This window comes from Choloepus didactylus, chromosome 5 (assembly GCF_015220235.1).
Source record: "Choloepus didactylus isolate mChoDid1 chromosome 5, mChoDid1.pri, whole genome shotgun sequence".
NCBI lineage: Eukaryota > Metazoa > Chordata > Mammalia > Pilosa > Megalonychidae > Choloepus > Choloepus didactylus.
This window is the reverse complement of record NC_051311.1, coordinates 28,089,538-28,111,815: the sequence shown is the minus strand read 5'-3', so window position 1 is coordinate 28,111,815 and position 22,278 is coordinate 28,089,538. Positions and strand designations below refer to the sequence as shown.

At 34.0% G+C, this 22,278-nt stretch overlaps 1 protein-coding gene across 3 annotated transcripts in view; it reads right to left on the bottom strand.

Annotated features, from left to right (window-relative positions):
- ESYT2 (extended synaptotagmin 2) overlaps positions 1 to 22,278 on the bottom strand; it is a 144,204-nt gene that overhangs the window by 35,599 nt on the left and 86,327 nt on the right. For all 3 annotated transcript variants that reach the window (XM_037835716.1, XM_037835717.1, XM_037835718.1), the window contains exons 7-13: positions 13,104 to 13,159; positions 8,158 to 8,278; positions 5,718 to 5,894; positions 4,513 to 4,595; positions 2,955 to 3,003; positions 1,584 to 1,673; positions 1,026 to 1,121 (exon numbers count right to left, since the gene is read on the bottom strand). In XM_037835716.1, coding sequence (XP_037691644.1) covers positions 1,026 to 1,121; positions 1,584 to 1,673; positions 2,955 to 3,003; positions 4,513 to 4,595; positions 5,718 to 5,894; positions 8,158 to 8,278; positions 13,104 to 13,159 — 672 coding nt within the window. The remainder of the gene's footprint in view (positions 1 to 1,025; positions 1,122 to 1,583; positions 1,674 to 2,954; positions 3,004 to 4,512; positions 4,596 to 5,717; positions 5,895 to 8,157; positions 8,279 to 13,103; positions 13,160 to 22,278) is intronic.

Sequence of the window (22,278 nt, the reverse complement as noted above, 5' to 3'; positions counted from 1 at the left end):
GAATACTATTTAGAAATGCACTTAGATGAATGAAAGTTTTACTATGCATGAAGAATGCACAATCTTGGGAGGAAAAAAATATATCTGGTGGCAGTAGTCTTTCTTTCAACAAAATTGGCCATTAACACAATGAAATAAATCAAGGATGACACCTATTTGAATAAGTATATGGGCACTCAAAAAATTATCAAAAACATAACATTTCTAATGATAAAATTACCCTAAATAATAGGGTTTAAAAGTATTTTAGTGGAAGATCATATTATGCTCTACATTATTAGCTTCATGTTATTTTTCTTCTTTATGATTATAGTTATTACCATTATAAAAACTGTATTTTATAGTTTTTTCTAAGGACAAAACAATTCTGATACAAACAAAAGCATATGCTTTTATGCTGCAGAAAGTCACGTGCTTGATAGTAGATTATTCAGAGACACTGCTCTTTTTCTTTTTGATCTGCTAGAAATACACTGAGCACCTTAAAAAGCTCAGAATATTTATACAGTAGCATCATTCCACTTCCTAATAATATCACTGTCACCTACCTCATGCTCGGGAAATTGCTAAGTCCCAGCAAATCATCCACTGCATGCTGCAGCTAGAATGAATTTTTGGTTTGTAATCAAATCTGCTTCATTTTATTCCTATTCCAAATAGATACAACTTCTATCCTTAAGTAAACAATTTTTAATAATTAGAGATTTCTATAGAATAGCTTCTTCCCCTATATTCTTTACCAATGCATTAGAGATTTCTTCACAAAAACATGTCAGAATAAAGATAATTATAAAAATCCTATATAAATCCAATAAAATTTATAAACATAAAAATATACTTATGAAACAAATACAAATGTATAACCTCTACATTGTTATTTTCTTAGACTAAGTGAACATGAAAACAAGCAAGACAAGAACAACTGATACAATGTGGCTGAACAAAGCAGTGGTTTTCAAGCAAGATTTGCTAGAAGTAAATAAGCATAAATAAGCACCCACAACAGTTATTACTGCATCACTTACTGGAAGATTTCTTGCTGAATCCAAGTACAAGATAAGCAATGCAGAAGAAAGACCATCATTGGCTTGGTCTTTGTCAGCTTTGATGTCTGTTAGCACCTAAAAAGCAAGGAAAATAAAATCCTTATGTTTCCACAAAATTTTAGAATATTTCTATCTGATTATATTATTCTATTATGTTTAATAAAATGAGACAGGTGGAGAAATAAACTATTTAATATTGTACAATTAATAAGTATATTTTTAATGACAAAACTATTCTTCCATATAGATCAATTAAATGAAACTCTCAGGAGATTTGTGGCTCCCCAAATCCCTATACTATATCTAGCACATAATTCGAAGCTCCCATAAATCAGGTCTTAATGACCTGTATATTTCTTTTTTAAAAAATTTCATTATCTTTAATTTATCCCTGACACTACTGTAGTGACTTACAGTATAATACTTAAAATTATTGCTATATATATTTCTCATTGAGTAGCAACACAATTTTCAAGAGACTAATCTTAATTATTAGGAGTGGCTGGTAATCAAGAGAAAAAAACACTTTAGAGTTACCTTATCGAGATTTGAAGCATTTGGCATTAATGTGAGCCATTCTAGTTTCAAGTGCAGTTTTCCTTTAGGAACCTCATCCAGAGTGAACCACTGAAAACAAATTAATGTTTAAGTTTATCAAAATTTCTCTTGAATCAAAAATTCAACACATCAATAGTTTTCAATTAATGCTTACAACTGAATCTTGCCAGTATCTATATTTTTAAATGCTTGGTGGCTTTATGTTTAAAAATGATAGCAGTGCCAGCATTTATACAGCATTTCTTGTTTGCCAGAAACTATTCTAAATGCTTCTCATACATTAATTCATTTAATCTTAACAACAACCATATAAGGTAAGTACCATTATTAGCCCTATTTTACAGATAAGGGAATTGAGATTATTTGAAAGATTATTTAAAAACAATATTGGAAAGATCTGAATGTTTTCTAGTACTATCAGTCTTCTATGTATGGCCTTTAATGGAATTCATAGGCTAACAGATAATAATGATTCCAAATACTGAATTTCAATATCAAATATCAAATAAGTTAACATATTCATTTTTATACATTACTATACACCATTACTATATACCATTTGATTAAAATCGTATACAGCTAATTCAGCTTAAAAATCAAAGCAATTAATCAAAGATGGGACTCAAACATTCAGTGATAAGAAGAGTCTGCTATAAGGGAAAGGATTTTGCCTATTTTGTTCAACACTGCATGGCAGTATCTGGCACATAATAGGTACAAGAAATATTTGTTGAATAAATTTGCCAAACATGCATGGGAATGAGAACACATACTTGGAAAGCAGTAGATACCAGATACTGATTTGGTTAATTATGTTTCACTCATCTAAATCCAAGGATCCAAATCCAGAAAGATTTTATACTTTTTAATTCTGACAGCAGTATCCCTGCTTGAAGTAATGTCTTCTTCCTGTAAATTCCCACTGCATTTATACATATCTTTCATACAACAATTTCTCATAGACGGCATTGTGGCATCCCCTCTATTAATTTTAACTATATTTAAATTTTCTATTATTAATGAGGTTTTCACATATCTCTGTCTGTAACTCCTGAAGGAGAATACATTTGTCTAGAATAAAATCAGAGTTTTATTCTTAATATCCTTAAGAATTTCTAGCATATGGTAGCTACTGAAATACTTGCTGATTAGACTCTTAAATTTCTTTTCACTTTGCTATTACTAAAAGACCTAAGTTCCTAATATTTGTTAAGCAAATGTTAAGTTTATATAATATTAGGATTCCTGCACTGTACAGGTGGGGTGACAATGGTGATTCCAGACTCCTCTGGCACATAGTTGATATAAGTCAATGTTTATTAAATAGACCAATACTCAAAGAAAACTTACTTCATCTAAAAGGCGCTCCTTTTCAACTTCAATAAGATCAATCATAAGACTACAGAAATAATAATACAACCATTTTAGAACATAGAAACAAACTTCTTACAACTGAAATAACATGAAGCATTTGTCTATAAAAAAGAATTCCAGAAATGCAACAAAATGCTATATAGTTTATCAAGAAACAGATTGCTCTCCAAAAAGCTTCCACAAGCTTATCGCTGAGGAAAAGAGCAGGGTTGAGTTTCTGTGAGGTCACAGTAGTCTACTTTGGCCCAGCTAAAGTCAGAGCTGTAAAAAAGATAGTCTTCCCCATAATGTAGCTATTTACAATGCACCAAAAATGTTTAAAACTATTTCAGTCCTTTTATTTTACAAGTTCTCTCTTGGTCATGTCACCCATCACTATAGACTCAGTTATCTGCATTTGATTTATAACTTTTACCTCCTTTCCAGACCTTGCTTCTGAGTCTAGACCCATATATACAACTGCCCATTGCACTTGGATGTCCCATACAAGCCTCTCACTCAGCATGTAAATAAATGTAAATCTGTTATATTTCCCCTTAAACAAATATGTTTCTTAGATATTTGATTTCAAGGAATGGTACCTCTCTCACAGAAGCCAGGCAACTGAAATTCATCCTCTGTTCCTCTCTTTTCCTCTTCCCATGACAAAAATGGGATGATTTTATTCCTTATTTTTTTCTTGTAGCCATCCTCTCCTCTCTGTTCTACAATGTCTAAGTTTAGACCTTCATCATCTTTTTCCTGGTCTGCTACACAGTGATTTTACTAGAATGCAAATATGATCTTATCCCTGCCCTGCTTAAAATCTTCCAATTGCTTCTTGTTAAATTGCCTTAGGAATGAATTCTGAAGACATGGGATAATATACAAGGCCATTCTTGGCAATGCCCAAACCTCTCCAACGTCATCTTTCTTTATAATGTTTTTTTTTTTTTCGCCCAATAAATTCACTTAAGTAATAACTGAATTCAGTAAAATAATAAAGATTAAGTAGAAGCGCATTTTTAAAACCTCAATTTTTTCAGCTGCTAGTTGTTCAACAGAAGTAAACAAATGAATATTTATTTTCCCAATGTATAGGCACAGTGAAAATTACTATGTCTTAACCCAGCAATTTTAAGATATTTCCACCAAAATTTTAAAAACCATTTTGATGATCTAGAACAGAGCTATCCAGTAGAGCTCTCTGTGACGATGGAAAAGTGGCTCCTGAGCATGTCAAATGTGGCTAGTGCAACTGAGGAAATGAATCTTTAATTTAATTTAATTTAATTTAAATAGCTACATGTGGTCAATGGCTACTGTAATGGACAGCACAGATCTTGAAGCTTTCTTTCCTCTTACTTAAATGTGAAACTTTCTAGGAAAAAAAAGTTTTAAGAAATCTAAGGTGAGACAAATATTGTATCTAAGAGTCATTTAAAATATATACACACATACATAAATATATTTTTAAGTTATATTGTAATTTTAAGAGTGATTATGAAAAAAAAAAGTGATTATATGTTCCTTCAAATATTCACAAAGGATTTACCTTCCTAGAAAGTCATCCTTATCTGGGTCTTCATCAAAGAGCTCAATTTCTAATTCCTGTCCAGGATGTTCATAAACTAAAGCCTGAAAAATTATTGATTAGTAGTTATTTTGCATTTTTACTAAGACAGAGTAATATTAGTACAATAATTACTATTAAGTACAATGATTATTATTACCATGTATTTTTCTCCAGAGGTAAATAGTTGTTAAAGCTTTACATTTTTTTACTGTCAAGTCACAATTATTTCTTGATAACTGGGAAATCCTTTTGAAACACTATTGTTTGTTTTCTAGTTATCTGATATTACATCTTAGTGGGTCAGGTTCAATCACTCCAAAACATGGTCATAGGGCATCAACCACAAACCTGGTACCATAAAAGGTTTGGGACAGATTCAAAGATGCAGAATTCATCATTCTAGTCCTTAAGTTGTTACATTCAGAATGTTGACATTCTGTTATCCTTGGAATAACTACAAATTATCCATTTTACTATCACTCAGATTAAGAAATCTGGCACAACATACAGGACTTAAAAGTGAGTGGGGGAAATGGGATGCTGGTGGGAGTATAACTTGCACTACTTTTCTACAAAGTAATTTTGCAAGAACGTATCAAGTCCTTTAACAAATCTGTAACTTTTGATCTGGCAATTCCACTTCAAGAAATTGTATCTGTGGAAAACTTGGCTAAGTGAAGAAATGTACATTTGTACAGCACTATTTATAATACTGAACTGAAAACAGCCTAGACCTCTCTAGGTAAATAAACAAGGTATGGTCTCTATTCAATGGAATGGATATTAAATATTAAGTAGATCTGTATTTGACATGTAGAGATATCCAGACATATTAAGTGAAAAGTTTATAAAATAGGATATGATTCATTTCTTACGTGTTTATGTGTGTTAATAACCATATATTACATTTTATAATTAGAAAAAGACAATAAACTTCACCTTATGAAAAACATTATGTCAGTTATTTACTGTGATAGCATTGTGCAATTCAGGTTAAAAATGTTATGTATCAGCATTTTGTTTCCCTCACAACAATGTTGTGAGGTACAGATAGGATAGGAAATTAAAACAAGGAGATTTCAAATTACTGCTTAAATTAACTAAATTACTATGTGACTGGAATTAGAATTCAGATATACCTGATCAATAATAATGGAGATACATTATTTGATTCAAATTCTTACCTCATAAACTTCATTCCACTTTGGACTAAGATTTTCTTTGATAACTTTGCTTTGGAAGATTTGGTTGCCAACTCGAATAATTCCATAGGGATCTGACTTTCCCTTGACAAGTCCCTTAAGATATGTATCTTTTCCTTGAAGATCCTGAGCTTCAATAAAATGTATCCTTAGAACACCCTGAAAAGAACAAGAACAAATACTTAGACTAGTCATTTGTTCATTTAACAAATATGGAATTATGACAACGTACCTGGTACTGTTCTAAGAACTGGGGATGCAAAAGTAAACAAAATAAAGATCCTTTTCTTGTCCAATATATATTCTATTAGGTGGAGAAAGACAATAACTAAGAAAATAAAAATGTAGTATGTCAGGTGTCAAGTGCTAACAAAAAAAAAACAAAGCAGGGCAAGAAGACAGTATCTGAGTGGTATTGTTCTAGATAGGGAGAACAGAGGAGCTTCTCAGTTATAATGACATTGAACAGAGACCTAAGAAAGCAGAGGAATGAGCTATCTAGATATCTGGAGAATGAGTTTTCCTAGCAGAAGTAATACTGAGTGCAAGGTCCTAGAGCAAAGCTGTGCTTAGCTTAGGGGGAAAATGAGGCTTGGGCAGACTGGCAGGGGATAGATTATATCTGGCCTCATGGGTCACCAAACAATCTTATATTTTGGTACTACAGTGAGTAACAACTAACATTGTGAAATTTATCAGGCCCATTATTAAGCACTTGACATGCATTAATTGCTTCACTCAATTTTCAGCACAATCCTATGAGACACTGTCATTAAGCCCATTTTATAGATGAGAAAATGGAAACTTTGAAATATGTATTACTCATAGACTTTAAACAGTCCTCTTTTCCTAAAATGTTGTTATATGATAAAAGAAAAAAAATATTCTTCATATTTATTTCAAGGCAAACAAAGGTGATGAAGTTACCTTTTGGTGGGGTAGTATTTTCTCTACTTTCCCTACCCCTTTCTAAAATCACTGACTCAATCAGCGTAAGATGTGTATTACTACAGATAAATAAACTTTTAAAACCTTAAAAAGTAAAATGTCTTGTTTTTGTTTTCATGTCTACATATATCTATTTTTAGATAATATCTGGCATCTTTAAATGAGAATGGCTTTTAAATCATATATAGTTAAAGAAGGTTGGATTTGGGTAGATTTAGGTGCTCACTCATTCAGAATGTAAAAAGCGTAAGTGGCAAAGGAATACAATGATTTACATGTGAAAAGGAATTCTTGCATTTTGCACAGATGAGAATCGTAAGTTCAAAAAAAAAGATATTCCTTTCCAATATGTAGTGCCACATTACATCTGCTGAATGCCAACAATGTAAACTAATTTGGACATCAGATTAACTGGGGTGTTGTTACTGTAAAAAAAAATAGGAACACTTAAGCATGTTTGTTGATTTGTGTACTATTAATGAGATCTAATATAAATTTAATAAGAAAAAGTAAAAGGCATTAGGGAAAAGTTGTCTACTTTCAGGAAACAAAACAATCACACATACTGAATTAGGACTAACAACACCTTCTGTTTTAGGAAAATAAGTTATCCTGTACGTATCAATATAACTTACTTACTGCTGACAGTACCATGGCAGGATGGCTTAACTGACTTTGGAAGCAGCTTGCTTCTTACATCGACTTTATAAAATTAATGACCTTTTATGACAAGAAGAACCCAAAGTCTAAACTAAACAGATAGGGCATTAAAACACCAGAGTTGCTAAAAGCTCTCATTAACTTCATAGGGAAAAAGAGACTAAGAGAGATAATCCATTTCAATCATCTCTTCAATGACCTAGCAGAAGGAAATTAATGTTCCTAGCCAATCTCTGAATGTAGTTACTTAGTTTACTCAAATGAAGATGACTCCAACATCTCTAAGCCAACTCTATGTGCTAAGTATCATCCCATTTTACAGATGAAGACATTGAAGCTTGGACACACCAAGTAATATGCCCCCCAAAGAAAAGCTACTAAGCTCAAGAGCTATGACTCAAATCTATTTCTGACTGATTGCAAAGCAAAACCATGCTTTTTCCATTTTATCAAGGGTATTTGCAATAAGAGTGCTTCTTCTAACATGTTACTAATTAAATGACTCCAAAAATAACCATACACCATCTGAAAGAAAGTGTCAATAAATCAGGATACAAAGTTCTCATAATGATCTCCAGGAAAACTGGCAATTGTCTCTTAAAGATGTTACATTTTAATAAAAACAAATACAAACAATGTGTGCCTTCTAAGATAACTAAATTGTGCCACTTGCAGCTGTCATACATCTGTTGAATTCAGATACACTGTAGCAAGTTAGCTGTTAAGAGAAATACAAGAAGTTATAATGTCCAAGTATTTGAAAAGGTCTGCAATATCTGTTTTTAAATATTAATGGACGGTAAAACATACTTACCTTTGGTATAGGAAACCGCAACTGAGCTATCTGAACTTCACTGACAAGAGGAACAGTGATTCGATTAGGAAGCACCAAATAGTTTGATATTATATCCAGAATGATTGTATCTGACAGACCACTGTTAGTTGGGAGGTAAAAAGAACAAACCAACTATCAGACATTTCGACACCTGCTATCACCTTTAACAATAAACTATCACAAACATGACATCAATATCCCATTTATAGAATGGGAATTGTCTAATTTCTCACGCACAATATTTAAAATTAGCATTTCAATATGTTAGCTGCTAAATTTGGGGTGGTGACTATAATGTAGGATTCATTCTTAAAACATAAGGTAATTTTCTAACATTTCATAATTTCCTAAGTAACATTTTATAATTTCCTAAATAACTTTTATCAAAGATTTAACACTGAATAAGATACATTTTATTAAACTTTTTTATCATAAAATATTTCAAATATAGATAGAAGTGCAGAGAATAATGTAACAAGTATCCATTTACCCGTTCCATGTTTATTAACATTAAATTTCTTTCTGCTGTACACACAGCTCCCAATGAAATAAAATAATCTGCAGTTTATCCCCTCCTCACACATTGTCAAACACTTTATTTGGATATAGAATACTGTAAAAAATTTTATATACACCACTGCACAAGGTACTCAGTAACTTGGGCAAAATTACTTAGGCTAAAGAAACAAATGTACTTTTGATGTATTTTCTGCCTATTTTTTAGGGTAATTGTGGAATTAAATAATGTGTATGTGAAAAGTACTTTTGAAAGCATATCTAAAGTTTTACAGCTATAGTATACCTTTACTAGAACTGAACATTTTTTTTAAATTCATTTTATTGAGATATATTCACATACCATGCATACAAAACAAATTGTACATTCGATTGTTCACAGTACCACTACATAGTTGTGCATTCATCATCAAAATCCCTGACACCTTCATTACCACACACACAAAAATAACAAGAATATTAATTAAAGTGAAAAAGAGCAATTAAAGTAAAAAAGAACACTGAGTGCCTTTGTTTGTTTGTTTCCTTCCCCCAGTTTTCTACTCATCCATCCATAAACTAGACAAAGGGGAGTGTGGTTCTTATGGCTTTCCCAATCACATTGTTACCCCTCATAAGCTACATTTTTATATGATTGTCTTCAAGATTCATGGGTTCTGGGTTGTAGTTTGATAGTTTCAGGTATCTACTGCCAGCTACCCCAATTCATTAGAACCTAAAAAGGGTTTGAACATTTTTTTAAAGAACCTTCTGGCAAGTACTTTTTTAGATGTTAAAATTATTAACATGCATATGTAAAGTAGTTGTGTGTATGAAAATATCCACTGGTACAGGGTGACAGTCATAAGTATTCAATGGATAATGAATGAGTACCCATCACAAGTCAGGTCATGTGCTAGGCTCTCCATATTCAATGAAAAACAAGATATGGCAACATACCTTAAGCTCCTTGCAGTTTAAAATGGGAAAAAGACAAAACTACAACACTACCCTATTTATGAACACAGGTCAGTTAATTAGACTCTTAATAATTCCAAAGAGACTAAGAAGGTTTTAAGCCTGCAGACACTGGACATGTGTTCACTAAGTAGGGGTATGAGGTGCCCTTCAACGTTTTAATACCTTTCAACTTTAGACATTTTTCCTCCCAAAATACAGGTTTTGTTTATACTGTAAAATCTGTTATCTCAACAAAACTGCATTAAAAGAAGAACAAAAATCTGTTGAAGCAGGTAACCCTTCACTGATGATTTAAATGTTTTAAAGAATTCCTTAGGTACTATGGTAGTACACCAACCACCTTACCATTCTACCTTAATATTGCGCAGAGTCATTTTGACTTCACACCTATGAGACTGTCAACAACCTCTGGCAAAAGTTCCATCAGAGGCATTTTCACCATTGTCAGCCTTCACATCCTTTAACAAATTTCTAGCCTTCTAGTGAATAATTAGGACTGTTGATGCTGACCCTTTAGTCACTCACTGACATTTCACCATTTAGCTGGTTACTATTCTTGACTTGTGACTTTTGTTGATGGTTTTACTACATTAGAAGGGCATTTTTTCATATTTTGCCTGATACTTTGTCCTTCATAATCATTCCTACTTATCAAAAGCTCATGTGTGACATGTCAATTTTCTCAACACTTTAAATATTACCATCTTTCCTTGTTTCTAGCATAACTATAATTTCTTCTTAAACTTTCAAGCTTTTTATTAAAAAATAGGAATATTAAATGTACGTAGCTAAAATTTGTGTTTTAGTAGAGTTAAGTAATCAGGTATTATAAATACTTTATAATACTTTGGGTTCTTTTGTATAATGAATAGAGCATGCAGATGCTCATTTTATAAAGCTTTGGGTAATATTTCATTATGTTAAGTTCACATATTTACTTTTATTACATTAGGTCATAGCTGTGGTTTATTTCCTAGAAAGTCCTCAGGGTCGCAAATAATAGCCCCAATTTTATGTATGTATATTTTAGTATATAAGATTTATATAAAATGTAAATGTTATTATTTATTATACTATTTTTTATATATCATATATATCATTTTATTTAAAAGGGATATTTATATATCCCTTTTAGAATGTGGATAGCCTATTTTTTAATGCTTGTGTGCATATATTTCTCTCTACGTACATGTAATAAGAATATAAGTATATATTTTAATGATATATTCAATTCCATGTTTAGAATATAAAAGAATACATTTTTATATATTATGTATATAAAATCTATATTTAAACAATAGCTAAAAGCTGCTACAACATAAAAAACACCTGTCTACATATCAATTATTAAATAAAAGGGATACACACACACATACACACACCACACACATGATCCCTTTTAAATAATATGATTTGGAATTGACTTCCCTAAACTGTAAGCTTGTCAGGGTCAGAACATATTCTTTTGATTCTTCCCTTTAAGGTAGCTAATATAATGTTATTTACAGAGTAGATGCTCCATAATCCTGTTTTATTTCAGTCCTCCCATGATATTTTCCGACACTATAGTAGATACTTGTTGTTTTTGCCTGACTAACAAGCATCCATTCCCCCTACCTGCAGTAAAAGTTTTCCCTTTGGGGAATCCCCATCATTCTCAGACTTTATAGTTTGAACAGGACTTTTTCACGCAGGTTACCCATTACTCTGTCTTCTCTTGGGGTGGGTATAAGACCCAATGCTGATCATCAGAATCACAGGAATTTGTTCAAAGATGGATATCTGATGGACAAGCAAAAAGCAACCCTTGAACTTTTGGTGAAACTAGTGGGAAGAAGTTCTTTTTCAACTAAGGTGGCTAAATTTGCAGAACAGAAGCTAGAAGCTGCTACTGCACAGCAAGAGCCTGGCTGAAAAGGAAGTCACAGAGAGAAAAGCAGACTCAAAAGTTGGAGAGAGGGCGCTGATGGTATCATTTGGACATCAGTACCTAGCTATGCCTGAAGCCAGCCTTTTCAGTTTCATGATCCAGGAAGTGAACCACTGGAATGTCAACTCCATGGCAGCTAAGTTTTTGATTGTTTGCTTCATAACTACATCCCAAGCTCTAAAAATAGTGGCTAGCTCACAGAAGACATTAAATACATAATTGTTGGGTGAATGAATAAACTGCCTTTAAAAAACATTATGAATATATGTCCTCAGGTAGGTAGGTAGGTATTTGCTTAAAACAGCTTGGGTTGGGTTTGTTACTTGCCACCAAGAATCCTAATGAATGCATTAACATATCTCTTTAAGTTGTCCTTGACTTCTAAAGATAACAGCATTTGTCTATGTACAGCAAACCACAGTACCTAAAAAAAGACTTATTATGACTATGCCTCCATTTATTAAAGTCTTAATTTTCCCATAAAAATGAAACAAACAAAATTCCTCCCAATGGCCATTTCAGAGTCTAAATAAATATACAGAAATAGAAAACAAAATCTAACCAATGCTTTCATAATTTAATTTCTAAGCTATGTTAGGGGAAAAAAAAACATAAATTAGCAAAATATCCACCTGAAACATATAATTTAACCAATAACTAATGCATTTTAACAGTAACTCTAGCAAAAGCAATTTCAGAAGGCTATAATTTCAGAATTTGCTGTTTTGGTAGTGACTGAAAGGTTTGCCATGAATAATCACCACCCATTATTTAAGATGGATTATGACAAAATTAGATAACTGTGACACAACTAGAATGACTCCATTTCTCTTGAAGTAGGGATGTGCCCTTAAAGTCCTCAAATGTTTATTATATGAAATGTTTCTCGCTGTAAAATAACAGATTGTTACAGAATAAGGAAGGGACTCCTGGTGATACATAAAAACTTCAAGTTCCTTACCTCTCACACTCAAATTCCTGGAGGAGCTCTACAAAGTTAGCTAGGTCCAGTACTGACACCTATTCCTTTCATGGAAGAATGAGTAAAGGTAACAAAAAGGCAGAAAGGGAAGGGTTTAGCTAGAGCTTGAAAAGAACCTGGAGAGGGTTAGCTTACAAACATTTACTTTTAAAGTTTTCACTTTGTTTTGGGAAAAATAAATTAAAAACAAACTTAAAAATTAATTTATATGATATTAAGAGGCTGCTACTTTTCTAAATTACCAAGACTGGGAAGATGCCTCATGATGAACGAAAAGTAAAACAAAGGCTAAGTGACTCAGTTTAAAGAATTCCTAAAACCATTCCAATTTAGCTCATTTGGACTTAAGCAGTTTTATACATGGTTATAAGAACAAATTCCAATTATACTCATTTTTCATTTGAGAATCTATGAGAAAGAACTAATTCTACCTGGTAGACACAGGTCTTAACCATTCTGACTTTATTTTTATAAGACTGAAAATGTATTACACATCATCAATAAATTAACAATTACATAACATTACATAATACTTACTTCAATCCAGGGATATCTAGAAGATTAGTTAGTCCTGTCCAGTTAATTTCCAAAAGCTGTTTTAAAAAAGGGCACAAATATTAAGTATCCAAAAAGAACCTTTACTGTTTCCAATGACCAAATTAAACATACATAGGTTTGTTTCTTCATAAACAAAATGGGTTAGTACATACTAATGCCTAAACTTTTTTTTCCCTTTTGAAATATGTCAATAATATCTTTCTATTTTGGTACACGGAGAGCTGCCTCTGCTTTGTGTTTTTTTTTTTTGTTTGTTTGTTTGTTTGTTTGATAATACCATAGTTTTCTCCAGGACTCCAGTGTAATGATACAATAATTTACATATCCATCCTATTGACGGATACTTAGATTTATTTGCAACTTCTTTTTAAGTAATATTATAAGTAATGCTTCAGTGAAAATCACTTTTACACACACATTCTTGTATACACATGCAAGTATTTCTATAGACTAATGTGCAAGAACTGAGTTTTTTTTGTCAAAGATTTATGTTTATTTTAAATGCTGACAGATAGTACCTAACTGCCTTCCCAAAATACTGTAGCAATTTATACTCCCACCAACAGTGTATGAAAATATCCTTTCTCCTTACCCTCACATAAACCAGGTAATAAAAATCAGTCCATCTCACAGCAAGAAAATGGTACTTTACCACTGTTTTAATTTTGCATTTTCCTGTTTATTAGAACATGTTCCATTCATTCATTGGTCATTTGTATTCTTTTACTAGGAATTTTCTTTCTCATTTTTCTAGTGGGTATTTACCTTAGAATAAATCCTATACAATCTATCTAAGCATCTATTAAGAGAAGTGGACTGGTAAAAACTATTGATTAAAAATACTGCTTTTCCTATCAAAATGGATATTATATATAACAAAATTACTTGAATTTTACATTCACAGAAGCAAAACCAAGCAAAACTGTATAATCTCAATTGCTCATATAGTTAGAGTAACAAAACTGCTCAAATTCCTTTTGGAAGTGATGATTATAAATAAATATGAACTAGAAGTCAAGATTCTTTTGGCTTGACCAAAACTAAAGGAGAACACGACAATTTTTTAAAACCCTGAAAGACTAAGATTTTTCAGGCTAAGAAAAATGACATATAAATATAAAAATCAAGAAAGAAAAAAAAAAACATGTGATCTTACGTTTTATTGCAAATATCAGTATGAACTCATGCATTTTTCCCATTCCTCTTTTTAAAAACCAAGGGTTTTACCTTGCTGGGCCCACTGAACAGGCCTAGAAGCAATGATGACCCAACAGCAACCAGCATCTCCTAGCACCCTAATTATAATCTCTAAGTGCATTTTCCCCTGAGAGGAACCACAGACTTTTAAGAAATGGCTGATTCTAGGACTGGCAGAAACAGAGCAATATGAGCCTGGGACGTCTCATTGTATGAAAGCACAGAATCACACAAAGACTAATGAGAGGTCCTGTTAAAAGGATACAGGAGTCAACCTGAAGTGGCTACAAATAACTAAAATAAGACAATTTGAATATCAAAAAGATAATGATTGTAATGGGCTGAATCACAAAGAAAGGTTAAAAATCCATCTGTTCAAAACGAAATTTAAAATTTTTTATTGGTCACCCTTGGAGGTTGTTAGGGCATTAATTTCTCACCCTGATAATTGAAAAGTAAGGAGAAAATGTCTTTCATACGTGAGCTTCATTTTAGGGTTACCAAATTGTTGATGAAGGAATATTCTTAAAAATAATTTAGCTAGGTCGGGCAAGATGGCGGCACAGAGAGGAGTGGAAGCTAAGTAGTCCCCCCTGGAACAACTACAAAAAACCAGAAACAACTAGTAAATAATCCAGAATAACTGCGGGGGGACAAACGAGACCATCCACTCATCATACACCAACCTGAATTGGGAGGAATGCCCGAGAACACAGCATAAAATCTGTAAGTAAAATCTGCGGAACCAGGTCGGGAGACCCCCTCCCCCATAGCCCAAGCTGCGGAGCCGCGTGGTGCCAGAGAGAAGCTCTCTCCCAGCAATCGAATACAGCTCAGCTGAGCTCCAACTGGGGTTTTAAGTAGCGAGTGTGAACCGCTCACTACAGGTATGCAGCCCCAAAAAACAGACAGAGGCTTTTGGGTGACGACTGACCTGGGAGAGCCAAAGGGTTGCCTTGGACTGGGTCTGAAGGGGACTATCTGTTTCTTTTTTGGCTCAGTGGAGAAAGCCCCAGTCATTTTCAGTTTCCAGGGCTGTGACTCTGGGAAGGGTGGAGACACCACAACCAGAGAGTGAGACCATTGAAATGCGAATGACCTCCACCTGACGGGTCTGTCTTCTCTAAGAGGAAAGGGGTGGGGCCCTTTCCATTCAGAACCAGACCCCAGAGCCTGGGGGAACATGGCCATACCTCCTCACACCAGTAAAGAATTATAGGCTAACAGGCATCACCTGCTGGGCAGAAAAGCACAGTGACCCGAGGCATCAAACGGTGGAGCAATTTTCTAAGACACACCCTCAGGGAAACCAGATACTGAATATTTCTTCCCTCTGGGACCTCAGCCTGTTCTGGTCTGGGAAAACCTGATTTGGATAACCAAGGAAACCATGCCTAGACAACAGAAAATTACAACCTACACTAAGAAAAACAAAGTTATGGCCCAGTCAAAGGAACAAACGTACACTTCAACTGAGATACAGGAATTTAAACAACTAATGCTAAATCAATTCAAAAAGTTTAGAGAAGATATTGCAAAAGAGATAGAGGCTGTAAAGGAAGCACTGGACAAGTAGACGGCAGAAATCAAAAGTTCAAAAAAACAACTAGTAGAATCTATGGAAATGAAAGGCACAACACAAGAGATGAAAGACACAATGGAAACATACAACAGCAGATCTCAAGAGGCAGAAGAACACACTCAGGAACTGGAGAACAAAACACCTGAAAGCCTACACGCAAAGGAGCAGATGGAGAAAAGAATGAAAAAATATCAGCAACGTGTCCGGGAACTCAAGGATGAAACAAAGTACAACAATGTACGTATCATTGGTGTCCCAGAAGGAGAAGAGAAGGGAAAGGGGGCAGAAGCAATAATAGAGGAAATAATTAATAAAAATTTCCCATCTCTTATGAAAGACATAAAATTACAGATCCAAGAAGTGCAGCGTACTCCAAACAGAAGAGATATGAAAAGGCCTATGCCAAGACACTTAATAATCAGATTATCAAATGTCAAAGACAAAGAGAGAATCCTGAAAGCAGCAAGAGAAAAGCAATTCATTACATACAAAGGAAGCTTAATAAGACTATGTGCAGATCTCTCAGCAGAAACCATGGAGGCAAGAAGGAAGTGGTGTGATATATTTAAGATACTGAAAGAGAAAAACCACCAACCAAGAATCCTGTATCCAGCAAAGCTGTCCTTCAAATATGAGGGAGAGCTCAAAATATTTTCTGACAAACAGACAATGAGAGACTTTGTGAACAAGACACCTGCCCTACAGGAAATACTAAAGGGAGCACTACAGGGTGACAGAAGACAGGAGTGTGTGTTTGGAACACAATTTTGGGAGATGGTAGCACAACAATGTAAGTACACTGAACAAAGGTAACTATGAATACGGTTGAGAGAGAAAGATGGGGAGCATGTGAGACACCACAAGAAAGGAGGAAAGATAGAGACTGGGACTGTGTAACTTGGTGAAATCTAGAGTATTCAACAATTGTGATAAAATGTACAAATATGTTCTTTTATGAGGGAGAACAAGCAAATGTCAACCTTGCAAGGTGTTAAAAATGGGGAGGCATTGGGGGAGGGATGCAATCAGCATAAACTAGAGACTGTAACTAATAGAATCATTGTATTATGCTTCCTTTAATGTAACAAAGGTGATATACCAAGGTGAATGCAGATAAGAGGGGGGGATAGGGGAGGCATGTTAGACACTTGACATTGGTGGTATTGTCTGATTCTTTATTCTACTTTGATTTAAGGTTATTTTTCCTTTTGCTGCTTCCTAGCTGTCATTTTTTTTGTTTCCTCTTTCTTTTGCCTCTCTACCTTCTTTGACTCTCCCTCCTGCCTTATGGAAGAAATGTAGATGCTCTTGCTTAGTATGAGCAGAATGTTCGATTAGGATGAACTTAAATGTTTGGAAATGAACAGGGGTGTTGGTAGCAAGATGTGAGAATAACTAACAGCGCCAAATGGTGTGTGAATGAGGTGGAAAGGGGAAGCTCAGAGTCATATATGTCACCAGAAGGAAAGTTGGAGGTCAAAAGATGGAAATGTATAAAACTGAATCCTATGGTGGGCAATGTCCATGATCAACTGTACAAATACTAGAAATCACTTCATGAACCAGAACAAATGTATGACAATACAATTAGAAGTTAATAATAGAGGGGCATATAGGGAAGAACTATATACCTATTACAAACTATATACTACAGTTAGTAGTATTTCAACATTTTTTCATAAACAGTAACAAACGTACTATATCAATACTAGGAGTCAACAATTGAGGGGGGTTGGTTAGGGATAGGGGAGGTTTAGAGTTTCCTTTTCTTTTTTTCTTTTTTCATCTTGCACTTTATTTCTTGTCTGGAGTAATGAAAAGTTTCTAAAAATTGAACAAAAATTAAGTGTGATGGATGCACAGCTGTATGAGGGTACCCAGGGGCAAGTGATTGTACACTTCGGATCTTTGGATAATTGTATGGTATCTGAACAATCACAATAAAAATGGAAAAAAAAATAATTTAGCTGAAACAATGCAGAAGGAATGACAGAATCAGAAATGCACCATTTTGCAACCCCTACTGCAGTGGTTTCAAACTTCAGTTTGTATTAGAGTTGCCTGGAAGCCTTGTTAAAATGCAGATTGCTAAGATGAGGCCCAAGAATTTGCATTTCTAACAAGTTCCAAGGTGATGCTGAAGCTGCTGGTCTACTTTAGAACTACTGCCTAAAGTAATAATGAACGTAGGTAACAATCAACTTCCAGGTAAAAGACTGAAAAGGAATTTTGAAGATCAATAGGGATCATGCTAACACCACCAACTGATTAATTTTAGCATCACTAAAAGTGAAATTACCGGATGCTGTTGATGTGATATAACAGAAAAACAAACAATACCAACTATGAGTATTTTTGTCTAAAAACTAAATGTGAACCTAATGAAGCGTATATATCTGAGTACTAGTTTACAGAAAATACAGGAAAAATTAAAAGATACCATAATGACATGAATAGACATTTGCATACTGATGTAGAAGGCAGCCCAAGTGTCCAGTGACTGACGAGCAGAAGGGCAAACTGTGGCGCATACATATGATGGAATGCTGCACAGCTGCAGAAATGAACGACATGAGGCATGCAAAGATGTGAATGAACCTTAAGGACATTATGCTGAGCAAAATAAGCCAGAAATGAAAGGACAGAAATGGTATAGTCTCACTAAATATGAATTAATTATAATGAGCAAACTCTGAAAGCACAGGTTATCAGTAGATAGAAAGAGGGCAGAGATTGGGCAATTGATGCTTAAGGAGTACAGAATGTTCAATAAGGTTGATTGTAAAGGTTTGGAAATGGATAGTGCAATACTGTGTGATGGTAACACAATACAATAAGTGTAATTAACAAAGCTGAGTATGAATATGGTTGTAAGAGAAAGGCTAGAGTTGTGTATATCACCAGAAGAAAAGCTAAAGGATAAAAACTGGGGCTGTATAACTTAGTGAAACCTAGAGTGGAAAATGATGGTGGTTAATCGTATAAATGTAAGAAAGTTCTTACATGAACTAGAACAAACATACATCACTATTACAAGGTATTAATAATAGGGTGGTATATGGGAAAAAGCACAATTAAAGTAAACTAAGGTCCACAATAAACAGTGATATTGTAATATTCTGGCATTAATGGTAAAAGAAGCAATTGACCAAAGCTAAATGTCAATGATGGGGAGGGGGAGGGGGGTGGGGGGTGGGGTGGGTATAAGAGATATGGGATTTTTTCTTTAGAAGAAATGAGAATGTTGTCATATTAACTGTAGTGGTGAATGCCTAACTATATGATTATACCAAGAGCCACTGATTGTACACTTAGAATGGATTGTATGGTACGTGAATAAAACTGTTAAGAAAAATAGGGGGAGGGGGGATAAGGGATGCTTTAGATTTTCTTTTTTATTTTTATTTCATTTTATGGAGTAATGAAAATGTTCTAAAATCAATTACGGTGATGAATGTACAACTATGTGATGATACTGTGAACGAATGACTGTAAACTTGGGTGGATTACATGGTGTGTGAATACATCTCAGTAAAACTGCATTAAAAAGGGATGTCATAAATAATTAGCTAAAGCCAGAATGTGGGGTAATTATACATGCCTTTTTGAAACTACTGCAGAAATACGAAAAGGGGCTGTTGTGATGATTAATTTCATGTGCCAACTTGGCTACGTTATGGTGTCCAGTTGTTTGGTCAAGTCAGCACTGGCCTGTCAGTGTGACGATATTTTGTATATGGATTTAAATCATTAGCCAGTTGATTGCATCTATGGTTGATAAAATCTACAATCAAAAAAAGGAGCTTGCCTTCAGCAATGAGAGTAGTCTCCTCATCCAATCAGTTGGAGGCATAACAGTGAGAACTGAGGATTTCAGCAGTCAGAAAGAAGAATTTCTATCTCTACTTCATCCAGCCCACTTCTCTTGGGGAATTCAATGTCAATTTCATTGGAGTTTCCAACTTGTGGCCTGCCCTATAGAATCTGGACTTGCCATACCCACAGTTGTGTAAGCCAATTCCTATAATAAATCTCCCAAAATTGCTATAATAAATTTCACAATGTAAATGTGTGAATATACATTTATTTATGTATATTTATGCTTGCTATTGTAATACAGCTGGATATTTCATATTAAGCAATTCTGCTAAATTTTATTAGGTGTGACAATGGCAAGATGCTTTTATTTTAAAAATCCTATCAGAGATGCACTTATGGGTGAAATGACTTACCTGTGATTTGCTTAAAAATACCCCAGCAACCAAAGGAAAAAGGGATCAAGGGATAAATGAAACATAATTTTCAAAATGCTGATAACTGTACAAGCTGAGTGATGAGTATATGGTCATTACATTATTCTCGCTCTTTTATGTATTATTTTCTTACATTTTTTAAATTGAGATTGTTCATATACTGTGCCGGTATGAATGTATTATGTCCCCCAGAAAAAGCCATATTCTTTGATGCAGTCTTGTGGGGCAGACGTTTTGGTTCTGATTAGATTTGCACGGAAATACGCCCCACCTAACTGTAGGTAATAACTCTCATGAGATATTTCCATGGAGGCGTGGCCCCACCCATTCAGGGTGGGCCTTGATCAGTGGAGCCATATAAATGAGCTGACTGGCAGAAGGAATGCAGTGCAGCTGAGAGTGACATTTTGAAGAGGAGCTACTCACACTGCAATCGCAGGCATTCTTCCCAATCCAGGTTGGTGCACGATGTGTAGACAGTCACGGTTGCCCCCAGCAGTTATTCCAGATCACTTACTAGTTGTTCCTGGTTGTTTATTAGTTACTCCGGGATGACTGACTAACTTCCACTCCTCTCTATGCTGCCATCTTCTTCTGTCTCTTTTATGTATTTTTATATGCAAAACTTTCCATGTACAAAGTTTTTGTTTAAAATACTCCAAGGAGAAGAATACAGCATTAGAAGCAAATATTAGTAAAATAAAAATGTTTTCTACAACTAAATTAATCTTGTAAAAACTGTTTCATAATTGAAATTTTTGAGTGAATATGCTGAAAATAAACTGTCCAGTAAGGTAGCCACTGTCACAAGTAGAAAGTGAGCACCTGAAATGCGGTTAGTTCAACTGAGGAACTGGATTTTAAATTTAATTTAAATTAATTTAAATGTAAATAGGAATATAGGTTTATTGGCTATTGGATCATGCAGGAGTAGAATCTGTAGACATTAAGATATAGATAATTTAGACATTTAGACACAGATAACATTAAAACAAAATCTCCCATGTCCTGAATATGGCATAATTAGTTCTATTTTTGATGGCTAAATTTAAAAACAAACCAGAAATATCTATAAAGCAGCACAAAACCATTGGCCACAATAACTAAATATTATTGCTATGAGTAAAAGTAACAAGTTAAATGTATCCAAGAAACTAAATCAGTGTTTACAGAACTAAAATTTAATTCTAAAGGAAGAGGAAAACAAATCTCCCTTACCAGAAGAGAAAGTATTTCAAGAGAATAACAATAATATTATAAACTAGGGATATTAAACAATGAAAAAAATGGATATTCAAAAGGGGAAAAGAGGAGAGAAGGGGAGGCAGTGGGAGAGAAGGAGGCAGGCATTATATTCTCTTCCTTAGATGATAACTACATATAACAAATAGTGCTAAAAGGGTTGTTAATTCTGTTTCCCAAAACCTCCAAGCTAAAATAATTTTACCTTAATGCTATTAAGACTATATTGAGAATTTTTTTAAGGGGAACAAGACTGTGACATATAAAATGTGAAAAGGACATTTAGAATAAACTTAATTTATAGGTAAAATATTAAGTAGCATTTCTGAATTAAGTTCATTTTATTGTTCTCTAACTATAAAGAGCGCACCTAATTTTGCTTACATGTTTGCCTGCCTCCTACTCTCCCTCTGCCTCCCCTTCTCTCCTCTTTTCTTTCCTTAACGAAGCATATCTTTCCTGGCTTCCTCTAACTGACCCTGTCATTCTGTACAGAGGTTTGTATAACTCTCACATCTCATTCAACCCTGCAGGTGTGGCAATGAATACTTAAGCAGGTATTTTCTCTTACAGAGAAGATATACCATGCATGATTCTGTTATAATTTGAGTGAAATGCAAAACGCCATGTGGTATCTCTAACACATTCTTATAACTTGAAGAATATCTGTGAGCAAAGGAAAAAACCTTCAGAACTCAATGATAAAATCCTGTCATACTGCCCCACTAAATCCTAAAGTTTCCTGATATACAGGTGTTTTTGTAATATAGGAATATTTTGTTGTTGTAGGGAGTATTTACTCCTGATATACAGGTGTTTTTGTAATACAGGAATATTTTGTTGTAGGGAGTATTTACTCCTTTTTAAGGTTCTGGCTTAA